The 15,363-nt window shown below is 41.6% G+C and overlaps 2 protein-coding genes across 7 annotated transcripts in view; one reads left to right on the forward strand and one right to left on the reverse strand.

Moving 5' to 3' along the window:
• Positions 1–6,740, reverse strand: part of nav2a (neuron navigator 2a) — a 47,088-nt gene extending 40,348 nt beyond the window's left edge. For 3 of the 6 annotated variants that reach the window (XM_049717022.2, XM_049717023.2, XM_049717021.2), the window contains exon 1: positions 6,439–6,740. In XM_049717022.2, the coding sequence (XP_049572979.1) occupies positions 6,439–6,636 (198 nt within the window). In that variant the 5' untranslated portion in view covers positions 6,637–6,740. Of the gene's footprint in view, positions 1–367; positions 392–6,438 lie in introns of those variants that run through there. The other 3 variants (XM_049717024.2, XM_049717020.2, XM_049717025.1) reach the window with 3 other exon arrangements.
• Positions 1–15,363, forward strand: part of csrp3 (cysteine and glycine-rich protein 3 (cardiac LIM protein)) — a 53,957-nt gene that overhangs the window by 361 nt on the left and 38,233 nt on the right. The gene's annotated exons all lie outside the window — the stretch shown is intronic.

Here is a 15,363-nt window from a genome sequence, read left to right on the forward strand (position 1 = left end):
TCCGCCATTCAACTTCGGTCACACGCAGCGGCGGCTTGGCGTTCTCATCTACCCGCACCGCATGAGCGCTTTACACCTGCCCTGCCCTCTTTTTTATCACCACGTCCCAGATCCTGCTCAATATTTAACATCTGCAGCATAAAGGACAAACAAAGGAAAATATAAAAAGATCAAAGTGCAGCCTGGTCAGTTTATTTTATTTTTTTTACGGCAGGACGACTGACAAATTCAAAGCATGCCTCCAAGTCAGAAGGTTTCAAACTGGTGAAACCAGAAGTTCCACTGACTAACAATTCTCCAAAAAGATAATCCTGACTGAAAAAACGTCACCACTAAAATTCAATGTCACTTAAAATGTTCAGCCTACCAGTTTCATCGTAAGGTTCTTTGGTTCCAATCGACACAGCATCAAACTCATCTTCTTCCACAGACGCACACACCTGCCTCACATCGGCCGACCCAAGCGCATCCCAGCTTGCTGCTGAAGCTTCATTCCGAGAGCCGTGCAAAAATCTCCACCGAAAAAAAAAATCACAGGAATCCACAAGAAGGTCTGAAAGCACCTTGTGGGAAACGACGTGAGCGCTGTGTGCCGGAGCCGCAGCAGGTCTCTCTAAACCCGAGGTGGGCGTGGCTAAGCACCTCCGGCTTGATTCCACCCACTCCAAAATGCAGCTGAGTGGAGGGAAAAATAAATCCAAAAAGTGGAAGGCAAGAGGAGCAATGAGGCGGCCAAAGCAAAGAGGAAACAGGAGTGGACCCTAAATCGGACCCCCCACCCACGGCAACACATTGTACTAATGCTCTTCAATGGACCATTGGTCAGATGGGAGGAGAAAGAGAAACCTCTTAACCCCTCCCCCGGTGGACCCCCCGTTAAAGCCAAAAAGTGAGGAGAACAGCCCAAAAAAAAAAAAAAGAACTGGTGCAGCCTTGATAGCAGCGTAGCCAAACCTCCAAAACCTCGACAGTGTTTCCTTTCTATTTATTATTTCGTAAATCCCTTTACTGTCGTTTGAGAAAGAGCCAAGATTTATTTTCTCTTCGTCCCACTTTGCTCTCTGATCGGCCGTCACCCGCAGCACACTGCAGCTGCCGATTTATGCCGATGTGAACCAACCGAGGCTTCGTAACCAAAGTGTTTTTTCTACACACACACACACACACAGCCTGCATGCCGCCAACCACAAATGACAAGCTGAATGTCAAATTTTGGGAAAGGCCCAAGATTCACTAGAAGTTCCCACACTAGGGGGACGCTTGATCACTTCCAGCAGGCTGAACTCAAAAGTGCTATAAGCATCAGGAAGTCAACAATAATAGTCAAGCCGTGAATAAACGCAAATGCGGAACGTTGCGTAAAACTAAAATAGCAGTCTGGAAAGAAGACAGGGAGGGGCGCCATTTTATTTTATCAGCGCTACTCAGGTTCTTATAGAACTAATTTTTTTCGCGGGCCGCATTGTAGTCATAGCTTCTTTCGGAGGGCCATTATGACAAACTGACAAATAACTCGTTTTCAAATCAGACGAGTAAAAACTGGTCAAATATTTAAAAAAAAAGATCTTAAAAGTGAAGACAATTTGCAATTCTAGTAATGACACACAAATTTGATACACAATTTGTCTCCGCCGGCCACATAAAATGATGTGGCGGACCGCATCTGGCCCCCGGGCCTTGACTAACCCTAACCCTAACCCTAACCCTAACCCTAACCCTAACCCTAACCTTATTAATGTCCGTTCCAATACTTTTGCTCACTTGCAAAATCTCTTAGTGACTGACAACACATTTTGACCTTATTTTCTCGTAAATTAGAGGTCCAACAAAGTCTTCATTACTCTGCCAAATGTCATCGTAACCTCACGCGAGCTTTTCATCTTCTGAAGAGCGACGACACATGACGAAGCTTCCAGACGTCAAGAGTGTCGAAAATACAAACAAATAGACACGCTCACGTTTCCATCAACATTTTCTTTCATTTGTCAAATTTACACGGCAAATAAACGCCAATCCCCTATTGGTACTAACCGGCAGTGATTTAAAAGCTCCAGCAGCACAAAATCTGTCCGCATTTATATTTAACTGTTTTCGCACAAGCTCGTTAAGTAGAGCCGGGAATTCACAGTCCCAGATAAATCTGTGTTGCGGTAACAAAAGGGCAGGGGGGGGGGTGTCAACCCCGCTGTGTAGGGGCTTTTGTTTTCTTTTTTTTTTTTTTTTTAGGGGGGTTCCCAGTTTAACTCTCCCAGGGTTGGGGGTGGCCCCGCAGCCTGGCTGTTGGACATATGGACACGCTGAGGCCAAAGAGCAAAAGACAAAAGCAAAGGGGAACCAAGTGGACTCTAACTGTGTTTTTGATTGACTTCCTCTCACATCGATCACATTCGTTTTCGATACATTTCAAATCATTGATACCTCCACATGAACTTTCACACCAATGCTGGCTAGAAGAACCATCACAATGGATCTTTACTGTAATTGCTCACATCCATCAATGCTAAAAATGACCTCCTCCTCCCCCAAGGCAGAATCGGCAACAATGAAGACGTCATTTTGTAGACATCTGTGCTCCAACCCCTGCGGCCGTAGATGTACATTAGACGTATTCTAAAGGTTGCACATTGAAGATGTCAATCAGGTCGTCATGGCAACCAAGGAAATGTTTCAACTGTGCTGAATGTGGCCAAAAGTTCAATTAACGATACATTGTCCGATTAAGTAATTCATAATAAATAATTTGTTGATAAGCGTGTCAGATGTTCTACTTGCAGATCTTGGCAGAACAGTGACATCACCGCTTGTCCCCTCCCTCTAAATATGGAGGTCATATCAGTTTACCAGCAGTCTCTTGGCCTGAGGTGACCTTGGCCACGGGCCCCTGGGGGGGATGACTTCAGCCCTCCTAGCCCCAATTCCTGCTTTCTGTTGACTTCCATCCCGAGATGGAGCTGATTGCGTTAGTTTAAGCGTCTCATTTCCCCAGTGGGTGGCTCTCACAATGACCCTCCTGTCTGCACCGAGGAGGGGGAACTTAGTGGAGAGAAATTGAGAGCAGGAAGGCACCTTGCAGGGGAGATCAATGAGAGGATGCTTGAGTCAGTCCGAGCAGATGCTCAAGCTGAATTAATACGGTTACGCTCAGCAATGACTTCACGCAGGAAGGCGAGGGGACAAGTGCACAGGAAGTGCAATCTGATGGCCTCGCATTAGGCGGAGATGAGCTCATGACTGGAGACAAAATGTTATCGGATTGTTTGCATCCTTCAAATCAAGTGTAAATATGATTAGCCTTTATTTGGGTGAAGCACTCTATACTTTTATATTAAAATATATATATTAAAATTATTATATTTATATGTATAGATATAAATTATTTATTAAAAATATTGTAATATAAAAAATCTCTCTATATAAATATATATTATTTATTAAAATGTATTATATTCTAAAACATCAATATGAAAATAAAATGGATTGCAGAGAGAAAAATTCTCTCATGAAGTCATGGCACAATTATCCCAAAATAAATCCACAAATGTGATTTATTCGCTCTGTAATAATTTTATATTATAATATATATATTTAAATTATTATATTTATATGTATAGATATATATTATATTATTTATTAAAAATATTATAATATAGAAATCAATATATATACATATATATTATTTATTAAAATGTATTATATTCTAAAAAATTAATATGAAAAAAAATGGATTGCAGAGAGAAAAATTCTCTCATGAAGTCATGGCACAATTATCCCAAAATAAATCAACAAATGTGATTTATTCGCTCTGTAATAATTTTATATTAAAATATATATATATTAAATTATATTTATATATATAGATATATATTATATTATTTATTAAAAATATTATAATATAAAAAAATCTACTTATATAAATGTATATTATTTATTAAAATGTATTATATTATAAAAAATCAATATGAAAAAAAAATGGATTGCAGAGAGAAAAATTCTCTCATGAAGTCATGGCACAATTATCCCAAAATAAATCCACAAATGTGATTTATTCACTCTGAGCTAAAGTGGGATGCAACTGGATGAAACCACACATTTCCCAACAGCTCGATGCGGGAGACACTGGCCGGTCAGCTTCCATAAAATAGTAGAAGAAGTCAATAGCTTCCTTGTCATGTACTAATGCAGTGGCGCCTTGACTCACCACATAAATGAAAATATTTAATTGATAAGGATCCAATACAGGACATTATGACATCATAATCTAACACGAAGATGTTAAACCCAAGGTCTGGGGGTCAGAAACGGCCCACCACATCATTTTAAGACAAATCATGCATCGACTTCATGTGTCAAAATTAAAACTACAAATTGTCTTCACTTTTAAAAAATAGATATTGCAATTTTTATTACCCCTCATTTAGTTTTTTTCACCATTAAAATAAGTCATTTTGTTTTAAGAATAATTCATGGAGTTCACAAGTCACCGGATACATCCGTCGATGCAAATCTATTCCCTTGTGATATCTCGCCAAATTTAAATAATTTAAATGAGTGAAATGATAACGCCAGGCAATTAAATACCTCTAATAATGGACCATGTTTTATTGATGAAGCTCCGTGTCACTGTCATCCGGTGCTCGTATAGAAAACAAGAATTTAATATGCCGCCTATCGCGGCAAGGCCTGTCAATCTTGGCGATCGCATTTGTAAATACCAAACAATGAGCCCTTTCAGATTCCCAATATATTTTATGGATGTTAGCGTGAGATCGATTCGGCTTCCAGGTGGAGCTGAGCCTTCGTTGTGACCTCAATAAAGTAGATATTTGCACAGGGGATGGCTTTTTCTCGAAAGATACTTATCAAGAAAGGAGCCCCTTATCAAGCTGTCACATGGACAAATCATTCTCTGTGGTAGTGTGTGTGTGTTGGGAGAGGGGGGGGGTCAGGGGTCGTGTGTGTGTTTATTAATGATGCTGAGCTTGCCGGAGAGTTGACAGAGCTAACCGCTTCCTCGCATATGTGCAAATATACAAATGTTTGTCTTGCATTTGATTTAAAAATGCAATTTTATTTTCTTTCATTCATCAATTAAAAAATCTTTCTTAAGAAAATAAAAAATAAAAAAACAGATTGCAACTATGATAGGACTGGCACAATACGTTTGATTGACAGAGAAGAAAAAAAGAAGTGTGCAGGATTTGTATTAAGGTGTATTGCAGAAACGAACCACTAGAGGGCAGCAAAGTTGCAGAGCTTTTTTTTTTTGCTCTAAAGTAGACTCCCCACATGCAGCAACGGTAGAGTGACGCACCACAACACAAGCAAGTGATGTCCTCACTGGCTTGTAAACACCAACGGGATCTCCTCACATGATCTGGTGGCTACCACGGATTAACTGTTCCTAACTGTACATAACACCTCGGTGTGTTTGGAGCCAAGTTGGTCGGCCAGCTGGGAACGGGTAGCACACACCTCGCTCGGCTAATCCTTCAGATGAGTACCAGCACGTTCCATTGGGAACTTTCCAATGGAACACTTTCCATCGTGCATTTCCTTTACACATATTTGGAACCTTCCATTGACGTCCTTAAGGAACTGCTTATTTCTAAAAACGATAAACACTATGATTCTCTTGAGGGAAGGATGAGCAAACATTTACAATCAGGAGCAGGTCGTGAGTAGATGGATGGTGCGACACTACATGCAAGGTCAAAGGTTAACCCAGCCGGGAGGTGAAGACGACTGCTTTATCAGCACCGCGGGGATGGAGAGAGGCAATAAAAAGGATAGCGACCGAGAGAGAGAGTCATTGAAAAATAGGTCAGAGAGAAAACGTGATTAGCCGTCAAAGAAGCGACAGCATGTATTGGCCTCCTCAACGCCTTACAAGGTTGCCTTGTGCGGCGTTGCTAAGCGCGCCCAACGTTTAACAAACACAGCAGAGTGCCCGTGCTGACACGTGCGGGCATCGCAGAGATAGCAAACACAACGCAGCCGACCGAGACAGCCTCGCTGACGTTTGCGTCTCCTCTGAAAACATCACCGATCATCTATCTATGCCAGCAACATATAGTGACAGGACCAATAATTTCATTTTATAATAAACACGCAGATCTACTTGTTGCTAGGCCAAAAGTTCACACTAACAAAAACGTGATTTCATTTATTTTTTATATGGCCAGGAGATTTTTCAAATGGCTGTCTTGGCTCAGCAAAACATCGCTGAACTTAACGTCGTGAAAGGCCGTTGCATTATATATGTGTTTTATCTAAGAGATCCAAATAAGTGGGCCAGCGAAGGAACTGTGCCGCTTGCTGTTGTTTGAATCCGCACGATATTACGTCAATTGCTGGCGGACGTCCGGAAAAAAACAAAAAAAACAAGCGAATTTAGAAAGTAAAGAGATATTCGACTCAATCGTGAGTTTTGCTCCTGACCTGAGCGTTCCGCCTGATCTCCGAAGGGCCTCGTGGACGTCCCAAACCCAAATGTTGGTTCAGGGATGGAATTTGGGTCTTTAGTGGCGCAGCGAGAGCCGACGACCTGCTGGAGACTTGAGGGATCGGCAGCGCGCTGTGTACCGGTTTGGGGAGTCCTGACTTCATGCTGGAGGAGGCCATGAGGATGGCTGGCATCTTACCCCCGCCAAATTGTCTTGGCGTGCATCTGGATCTGCTCCCAGCAGGGAAGTGAGCTAAGCTCCCACCCTCAAATAAAAAAACAACAGGGGGGCTCAAAAGCCACGAAGCCCACCTGTTAGTGGTTCCTTATTTCTAAAATGTTCCTTGGGTGGCAGACAATTCCATAAAGTCCAGAAAGGCAGATAAAAAAAAATCCAACTTCAAGCTGGGAGGAATCCAAAGTGGACACGGTCCAGTAATGAGCGTCATTAATGGAGCTGCGGATGTTTCAAGAGGCAGAGCAGCACGTCTGTTTGATTGCGTCGCCGAGACGAGTCGAGGGAGCAGAGGCGACGTACGCTCGCTTGAGCGACTCCTCGGCGTATGACAACACGGGCTCAAACACGCTCGAGTTGACTGGCTCGCTCTCCTTCTGCCTGCCTGCCTGCCTGCCACTATGGAGCAGGTGTGGCTTACATGTGCGCTGACATATGTGAGGAGGAGAGCAACACACACACACGCTTTTGGATTTAACCCAATGTTGTGCATTCTCATTCATAAAGTAATTGTGTCAATGTGTTCTTTGGATGAAAACATTTTTTTTGCTGTATTAGTTAATACAGCTAAATGAATTTGCAGGACACTTCATTAGGTACACTGTCAAATCTAAGCAAAACATTTTCGAATTTGCTTGAATTTATTTTTTACACTTAATATGACTTCTATAGCAACAAAGGCAGCAAATAAAAATGTTCCACTATAAAATAATCTCCATTGTTTGCAAGTCAGCTTGGACAATGGAAATAGAATCACGTTATAATATTTCTAAGGAGTGTAAAAAAAATATGTATATAGTATATTACTTAAAAAAATTGTAAAAAAAAAGAAAAAATACTGCTTAAAAAATAAAAGAAAAAAATACTGCTTAAAAATTAAATAAATAAAAAAATAAAAGAAAAAATAATGCTTAAAACCCCCACCACAAAACACTTAGACTTAGACGATTACCGTATTTGACGATGCTCAAAGACAAGGCCAATGACAAGGCTATTTCCGAACATAACTTTAGATTACAAGTTGTGCAAACATGTTAAACACAGCCTTCAGCTGCTAAACGCTAAAAATACCTCCCAACAATAACACACAAAGCACATAATTCAGTGATTATAGTCGAGGCACTTCCGATTAGGCTAATCACGGAAGTCAAAAAAACGATGTTTGACTGTTTTCATTTGTGTTTCCTCATCTGTGTCTGAATTGAAAGTATAATTACGTGACGATTTATCTTCGCGGGCCATCTCTTGGATTTTCCAGAGGTTTCCTTTTTGTGTAAGAGTGGCCAATTAGTAGATTGTGGTCAGATGCTCAGCAAGCTTCTGAGGGTAGCAAAAAAAAAAGAAAAACTTTGCACTTGTGTTCGGTTCGGTTCAACACACTCGAGCAAACTCACGTATTCAAAGTTAGCATTTACATAATTACAGATTCTTGTAACTGGATTAGGATTACCATACTAAATGTTAGGAGCGAGAGATAAAAGGGTGAGCATCTAAAATCTGTTTATCTGATTTACAGATTTGTTTTTCAGATTGCTGATCGAGCAAAAACGAGGGTCACGCTGGAGGACTTTCTCAATTTTGAAAAAAAAAACGTTTTGTCAACAAAAAGCCCGATATTATTGGAAATGACACTTTTGGGAGGGAAAATGTTGACCTTTGACCTTCAGTCAAGCTCATCACCCATATCCTGTCACCAAAACGAACACATTGGAAAGTACGCTCGCCACTCAACAGCCTCTCGTGTCACTCGGAAAATGGAAAATGGGAAAACATGAGCGTCACGGGAAGGGAAATATTTTCCCATGATCTACAAAGAGTAAAAAGTATTTTCACGCAGGCATCTTTGAAGTTACCTGACGACAGAAGACTGTCGTCTAATAATAGTTTAGCTGTAAATGGGCTTGCTATTGACGGCCAGACTTAAAACGACTTTCTGCAAGCCTGCTTGGTGTTTATTCTGTATTCCTGCTTGGAATAATAAACATCTGCGTGGGTTGGACATTTGTGTCGGCGCTGCTCTACTGTAACTATGGCGATAGTGTCAACAGAGATTACGGCGGGTATCAAATAATCCTGCGTTAAAAGTTCCGAAAAGATCCTCCTCGTGAGTCAGACTGAACTTCTTTCCTTTTATGCTCATTTCAGGGCTTTTAACGTGGGTGGGACGACTACTACACAAACAATATAAAAAAAAAAATTCATGTTCATTCAGGAGGGCAACTTTTGGCTAGCATTTGGCTAGCATATGGTTTTTGGCTAACGTTGTGGTAGAAAAGTGCCGAGCTAGCATGTTAAAAGTGATGTAAATGTTCATATTGGCTCAGGATTGAAAAAGATCAACAGTTTGGACCCGGTTTAAGCGCCAAGGGAGCCCCGGGTCAGCTTTACAGCCTGTTCATGTCTGCGGGGTACCAAAACACAAATGGCTGCCAAGTGCTGCCCACCCAGATTTGCACCATTTACTCACAGCCTCCATTCAACAAATTCTCCTTCCTTGCACAATGACGCAAAGGCAATAAAAGACATTTTGAGTAAGGGGAAATAAAAATAAATGTGATGTAACACACCTGCCGTAATGCCAGACTAGGAAATGGAGACCTCCGTAGTCAACAAGTATTGAAGTAAGCCAGTTAGCTGAAAAATTAGTTCTAAGTGTTCAGTTTTTATTCAGAGTCGTAAAAAAAGAAAATCTTAAAAGTCGTTTGAATGTTCAAAGCTTGGTAAGAGGAAGGCAGCAAGCCTCTAATTTAGCAGATGGTGGGAAGATGTTTTAAATCGAGGAGTGGCACCAAAAAACAAACCTATAGAAAACTAATTTTACGGAGAAAATGCAAATTGGACTTCAATGTTCGGGCCCAACAGCAGAATGGCCAGCCAAAATGGAGATTCATAAATTATAAACAGTTTCAATTTCTGTACTTTTTGAATCGGAAATAAAAGTGAGTATTAGCTTGTAAATTTGGGCGAGGGCACGTCTCAATTGTTGTTGCACTGAATGCCGACCATATCTGAGAATGCGGCCGGATACCAGGAACCATGTTACCTAGCAACAGTGGGATTGCAATGCTCTTTAATGGTGAGTGGAACTGCCACACCACCAACACGTTTAATAATAAACTGGCTACTAAAAAAAAAAAAAAATTGCACCTGCAATTTCAAGTGCATCCTTTTACTAAATCCCTCTTTGCATTTATACAAGATCAGATTTATTTAAATATCCCAATAATAAAACATGATTAGGTCATTTGAATAATCTCCCTAATTTAATTCCAGTTTCGGTTTTAATGACATTGTCCCTAGCTACACACTTCACCCAAAGGCAATTTCTCCCTCTTGCTGAGGAAGCCTGGGTGACTTTGGCGGAGCAGATGCGCCTTGAAATGTACATCGACTGACTCTGACAGCGGCAATCTGGAGATCAGATTAGAATACACGCTCTTTATCACACTACGCAATCCTTTAAAGAGCTTAGCAAGTGGCTTCAGTCTGAACCAGCACGCCGGTCGGGTCAGGGAACCCGTTCCGTGTTGCCCCACTCTTCTCATCGGGCTAATCCTGTTTTCTGCCAACCTGGCAGCGAACAACCAACGCGGGGATGAAAGGAGAGAAAAGAAGTGATAGAAAGAATGAATGTGTGTGACAGCATGACGCAAAACTGCTCAAGGTTACGAGCGCCACTGTTTTTTTCGTTCCGATTCATACACCTTTCTCAAGGCCGTGTTCTATTGCTTTAAAAGTTCTTTTGACATCAAATCAATCTTCCACCATGTCTTGAATCTGTGTTACAAGACAAACATTCAAGGTTTTTAGGAGATTTTTTTTCCCATTACAAAAAGTCCTGAACGTGTCATTATGAGCAAGGTTATGCACATTCATTTCATTTAACTGGTTTTATTGACTATTTTGATTATCTCTTCAAATTCAAGTACTCAAAAGCTCTCTATCCAAAAACCTTGAGAAAAAGAGATTTGAACACAAAAGGTGGTGCAACACATGTAGACATACAACTAAATTTACAGGCATATATAATTTTTCGACTAATTCAATTGCTGCTTACTGAGGACCATTTCCATGTCGAATTTAATGATGTCATTAACTGGGGATGAGCAAGGCTGATACATCTCAATGGGGAATGATTTGTGAACCGCGACAGATTTGATTGAGCACGATTTAATTTGGACAAATGGCTAAAGGAACTTTCAAGCTGTATTGAATCTTGTGCATCAGTCACACATACCTAAAAGAGGCGTGATGGTCACCCGATGTGATTTCCCAGCACAAGACCTGGCGGGTTGTTCGACATGTGTGTCCTGACCACAGCAGTCACCCCTAGCGCTCTTTCAGGAAGAGAAATAAATATCTATTCCGAGCGGACCCGAATAGACACCAACTGGACTCGAGATCAGACATAATAACTTGGGAATGTAAAATTGTGTTAATGTAAAGAGACAGCACAGGTAAATAATGGCGCGGCTTGCCGGATGGTGTCATCGCTTTGGTGAGCCCAGAACTTTTGTTGCTATCAAAGCGGTCGTCTGTTTATTATGACAGCTCGCAAGCTTGCAATATTTTGGAAAGATGAAGACTATAAGGAGCAATTACATGGACTCGGGAGTAAACATTCACACCAGGTTCCAGTTAAAAATGACAAATTTAGGGGTGAGGAAAAGGACACACACATAGAAGGCTCACCCAAGACACAAATAGCCTTCAAGGTCTTTCAAAATAATAGTTGAAAGCAACAAACTACAAATAATCTTATTGTATTGTACTTATATGGTTGTTGTCATGACTTTTTATTCTTATAATTAATTTTTTATTAATAATGTTAATCTTTGTGGAGGATGACACAAAAAACATAAGCTTAATAATAATAATAATAATATTAATAAAATAAAATAAAAACAATAATAGCAGTAATAATAGTAATAGTAATAAAATAAAACACCATAAGATGTATTTCTGCATTCTACTACTTTTTGTTACTTTTTTAATTTACAACGTATAGAAAAGCTCCTTTTGATGGCAAAAATGTCGCGTGCTAGCTAGCGCTTAAATAACGTGACATGTTTTGTGTATTTTTTGGGTTGGACCAAGATACCAAAACAGGTACGAGAGTAAAAACCACATTTTCCTTTTGTAATCAAGTTACTATGAATCATATTTTTAACACAATTATCTGCGTGAGAATAATTTGGCCATTACTGGAAAGCAACTGTTTGAAAAACACATTTGAATGGCGGGAGGCGCCGAGGGGGGGATGTACAGAGGATGGGAAGAGAGAGGGAGGAACACGCTGAAGAGCTTGCTGGTTCCAGCCGGGAGCCACCGAAGCCTAAAGCGTCCTTTTACGAGCCTCGACCGTGTCGGATCACATCAGCGTCGCTGCCAGCGCCATCCGCATCCGAGGCCGTGCATAAAAAACACGAGAACCCTTGACACGGGCCTCCATGATGGGATCCCACGGCCCCTGTGGTCCGATTTAAGAATAGCGGGCGGCTTACATGCACAAGCACGAACACGCTGGTGTTAAACACGATGAACTGCAGGTAAGCACGTTCGGCGTACGATGCTGCGAGTGAGCGACGTCCCGTGTGGGTATAAACAGAGCTGACGAGACAAAATAAACCGACCAATCAGAGTCGAGGAGCTGTCGTTTGAGGACGCACTCCATGATTCTCATCACCAAGCCGCAACTACTGCTTTGCCCTTTCGTCGCAGTAGCAGCAGGGAACCGTGCGGGGATTTTAAATGAAGTCTTAGTAGCGCCGCTCTCGTCCACGCGGCCTGAATAAATGTATTTGGACAAGAACATTCCTCAATCTCAACACTGGGCCGGGTTTGGAATAGATTGGTTCATTCAGAGGGGAAGCCGGGGACACACACACACACACACACACACACACACACACTTCTGTCCTTCCTCGTTAATCAGCTCTGTCGGAAATCAGTGGATTCATTGAAAATGAGGGAATTATTTAAAATGGGTTTGAAGTGAGGAAAAAAAAGTTTTAGACTTTGAACTTCGCCGTTTTGTACTTGTCAAGGTATGGAGAGTCGGGATGTAATTAGAATTGGACTGAAGTTTATTATTCAGCTTGAGGGAAGAACGTTTCCTCGGCTGAACCGCCTTTGCAAATGTTTCCTTCTCGCGCTTCCAAGTCAAATGCCAAATGACACAAAGACACATTATATTCACGGCGAGGAAGTGTAACGGCCAATCTTAAACCAAGACCCCGTCGATGACCCCGACTGGGATTAGACTTGTGCATAAAAAGAAAGAATAAATGTCAGCTTCAATGTGTTTAACTCCACCTTTAATTTGCTGATTAACTGAGCCGGCTCAGACTAACTACTCCTCGTCGGGTCACCGTGTTGACACGAGGATCCCGAGAAAGACAATTGTTTTATTCTTGACGCGGAATGGAGACGGCAGTAGGGACACGGCCTCCGGCAATGGAGTTTGTGAGAAGGTAATCTCTGTTCACCTTGCAGGCCAAGCATTCTCATTTGGCGCCGCTGGCTCGCTGTGAAGCCTTAAACCTCTACAGGGCATTTCTGTTTGTCTGGAGAATTGCCGTGTTTGCTTCTCAATTTATTTTATCACAAGAAGGTGATATTGCCATGACCCCCGGCGGCTACTGCCTTGGAGCAGAGATTAGAAAAGTGCACGCCTAGAGTCAAAACATTTAAGATAGTTTGATTTGCAAGTTAATAATTTGGTGACTTTTAACAAAAAATCTTTGAGTAGGAGATACATTTTTTTCTAAATCCACAGATACACTTTTTTTCCTTGTCTTTAAAATCTAATATTCAATTGAACAGCCATTCCCGACAAATGAACTGCGCGAAGATTGAAAAGGAGCTAAGTGATCATGCGTTCGTGATCGCTGGTGCTCTACATGACACGATAGCAGCTGAAAGGCGTGATTCCAATTTAATCAGCGTGTTTCGGTCCCTCAAGATATCTCCCAGTCTACGCTAGTAATTACTATAATCAACATGGACTAAAATCTTGTCTGTATGAATCTCCAATAAGAGACGAGTTAAAGACGAAATGTGTTGCATCTTAGCAAAAAAAGATTTACAGTCCATTTGTCATCCTACTCAGCACTCGCTGATGTTTTCATGTTCACTTCTCTTATTGTTTTGTTTTTCCCCCCTTTGACCTAATTTTGTTCTCGCAGTGTATGATGAGGCCATTTGTCACTGTGCTGATAGGTGTGTGTGTGTGTGTGTGTGTGTGTGTGTGTGTCGAATCTCTCTCGCCTCAGGCTGAATGAACCTTCCTCCGCAGAGACTCTGAGCACGGGAACCAATCAGACGGCTCGTTTGCTCCAACATTATTATACAAGCAATCTTGTCGAGGTCAAAAGTGTCAATGTGTGAATGTGTCTGTTTTGAGGAGAATCGTGACGCTTCTTTTGGTGGGGGGGGGGGTCGCCGGAGGGGTCACCTAGCAACGCCGAACTCAACTATTGATGGCGAGGTGAAACGATGCATCAAGAATTGAATCATCAATTAAAAACCAAGGCCAGACTTCAGAGCGATACGGAATCAATGAAAAGCTTCCAATTTGTATGAAAAGAGACAAAACACCGATTGTTGTACACAACTCAGGAATCTTAATGGCAACACGCACGCACACCCTTGCTCGAGGGAGGACCATCTCCTGCTCGTGGTCTCTGTCTGCTGTTTCCATGGCAACATGCCCGCTATATCACTTCACAGCATAGCCGCAAAAAGACAAGAAAATAGCTATTTGTGCTCATTAGGTACTCATTCCGGTGGTGCAAATAAAAAAAAAATGGTTCACAGCTTGAACGTCTCTAACATGGATCCTCACTTTAGGGTCTCATCAGACCCGAGACCGGGAGTCAGCAGCAAGGCTCGGTCTTTTTCCAGTATAAGAATAAATATGCAATGGTGTGCCTATTATACCTCCATGAAACAATATCGCCTCAATAAAATATGCACGATTAAATATGAATACGCTTGGCCTTTCCCAGACGTTGCCAAATTAACTAAGCTGTATTTCAAATCGAGGAGGGAAGACGTCTTAATAGGGTGTGATGTGAAACGAAAAAAAACTACAGCAATAAACTTTTCATTGTGGAGGAAATTGCTTTTACAAACAGTTTCTCTCGTTATGAAGCATCAGGAGGAAACTTCAAAAGCTCCACTCTTCTATTTGTTCAATTTGAAATGTTAAGCTTGGTGGAGATTGGCGGGAGGGTGCAAGTTGTTCCTTCTCGCTGATTTTTATTCTTAGCACTTCGACATGAACTATTTCCTTTGTTTGAAAGTTGATGGCCTCTTTGTCAATATTTACTCTTCATCATGTCCTCCAGGAGCTCCGAGGACAGAAGCCCAACTTTCAGATGTCTTCAATTACACCAGTAGACACTTAAAGGTTCTATCAAAACTGCTACTTTAAATCTGTGACGCAAAACAGAGAGTTTTATGTCGCATGTTCCAAAATCTCGTGTGAGGTACGAGAGAGCGAAGCCACATGAAGGGAAACAACTGACGTCATCGCTGCCGTTCCACTCAAGACTTTCCGATCGCAACGAAACATCTGGCTCTTTACACCCTCCACCTCCGCAACCAATTAGCCCGTTCTCTCTGGACAATATTACAAAAAGCACGTTTTCCTTCATCCCTCGCTTTTCCTAAACAGTGGGGT

This window comes from Syngnathus scovelli, chromosome 4 (assembly GCF_024217435.2).
Source record: "Syngnathus scovelli strain Florida chromosome 4, RoL_Ssco_1.2, whole genome shotgun sequence".
In the NCBI taxonomy this organism is placed as follows: Eukaryota; Metazoa; Chordata; class Actinopteri; order Syngnathiformes; family Syngnathidae; genus Syngnathus; species Syngnathus scovelli.